Here is a 1,616-nt window from a genome sequence, read left to right on the forward strand (position 1 = left end):
CCTTTACCCTCCCTGTTTTGCCACTCACACCACTGGTCCTATAGGGCTCATCCGTCCTGGATTCCCTGTATTTTCAGTTCCCATCTGTACCAGTGTACCTTCGGGGCAGTTTTGATGCGTATTTCTCATCTTACAAATGAATACTGTGGTCTTTTCAGACGTTTAGAAATGGGTTTGTACCACCCCTTCTATGAGGTGTGTGCTCATACCCTCATCTACCATTGAGTTACTGGTCTTTCTCTTATTGGTTTACAGCAGCTCTTTCTACAGCAAGGCCATCAGCCCTTAACTACAGTGTGGGACGAAAATCTCCCGTGTGTCCTATATCCTTAACCTTGCTTATACTGGTTTTTGTCCTACAGGTTTCTTTAAATGGAATCAGATGTGTCCTTTTGTATCCTTTATGGCCCCCTGGGCTTTGTCCACTCAGATTGAAACAAATAAACAACAAACAAACAAACAAAAACTCCCTACCATCCCTCTAGATTCTGACTCACAGTAACCCTATGTAAGTTTCCTGAGGCCATAACTCTTTACAAGAGCAGACAGTCTCCTCTTTCTCCCACAGAGCAGTTGGTGGATTTGAACCACCAACCTTGAGGCTTAGCAGTCCAATGCTTACCCTGCAGCACCATCAAGCTCTCACATAGCCAACTCTTTGGGGAGGTGCATCGGGATACTCATGCTGGACTGGTGACTTAAAATAATTTTTTAAATGAAAAATGGCTTTTAACTTAAAGGCTTCTTTTTTCCCCAAATAACTGGTATTTGATTATTTTTTCCCCAAATAGCTGGTATTTGATTCTCCTGCTGAAATCACTACCTGGAGAGGTATTACAAACAAGCCCTGTTTTTCAGACAGTGTTAAGGATCAAAGTATTCAGAACTTGGCGGGGCTGAGGCCTGACTTTGAGGGACGCCCCCTGGGCCACGGGATCAGAAGAGCATCTCACCACTGGCCATGCTTCCATGTGTCAATGGAGTAAGCCCACTGCCATCGAGCCGATGCTGACTCTGAACGACCCTTGGCAGTTCTGCTCCTGTGAGTTTTTGAGAAGGTTACACTTATGGGAGTAGAAAACACCCCCCTCCACCCCCGCCCTCAGAGTGGTTTCGAACTGCTGACCTTGGGGATTTCAGCCCAATGTGTAACCACTACGCCATCAGGGCTCCTGTGAGTTGAGTAAGCTCATCATACTAAGAGAACTGCTACGTTAGCTCACCCCACACTAGTCAAACAAGGGGCCCTGATGACACGGGGGTTGAGCCACCCACAGGGGTTGGCACCCGCCAGCCTCTCTGTGGAAGAAAGAAGTAGTAGTCTTCTCCCATAAATATGATAGCCCCCACACACACCGCCTCTGTCCAAAGGGCCCTGCATCCTTGTGAGAACACTGGGTTCGGGTTCTTCTTTTTATTACTCAAAGGCAGCAGCGCCCTCTAGGGGCCCTGGGAGGATTGAAAACTTTTTCCTGGCCGCGCCCCTTACCTGGTTCCAGGGCAGATGATGAGCTTGGTATTTGAGGAAGAAGTTCACCAGCTTATACAAGTCATCCTCACTTTCAATTCCAAGGGCCTGGGGTGAACAAGGAGCATGGCCTCTCAGAGGGTGCGTC

General features: G+C 47.9%; 1 protein-coding gene across 1 annotated transcript in view; it reads right to left on the minus strand.

Annotated features, from left to right (window-relative positions):
• The window catches only part of DRC1 (dynein regulatory complex subunit 1), a 51,430-nt gene that overhangs the window by 5,363 nt on the left and 44,451 nt on the right, over window positions 1-1,616 (minus strand). The window contains exon 12 of the mRNA XM_045286587.1: window positions 1,490-1,576. Within this exon, the coding sequence (XP_045142522.1) occupies window positions 1,490-1,576 (87 nt within the window). The remainder of the gene's footprint in view (window positions 1-1,489; window positions 1,577-1,616) is intronic.

The sequence above is a fragment of the Echinops telfairi genome, unplaced genomic scaffold (assembly GCF_000313985.2).
Source record: "Echinops telfairi isolate 266 unplaced genomic scaffold, ASM31398v2 ScPeMD7_9;HRSCAF=40, whole genome shotgun sequence".
Lineage (NCBI taxonomy): Eukaryota > Metazoa > Chordata > Mammalia > Afrosoricida > Tenrecidae > Echinops > Echinops telfairi.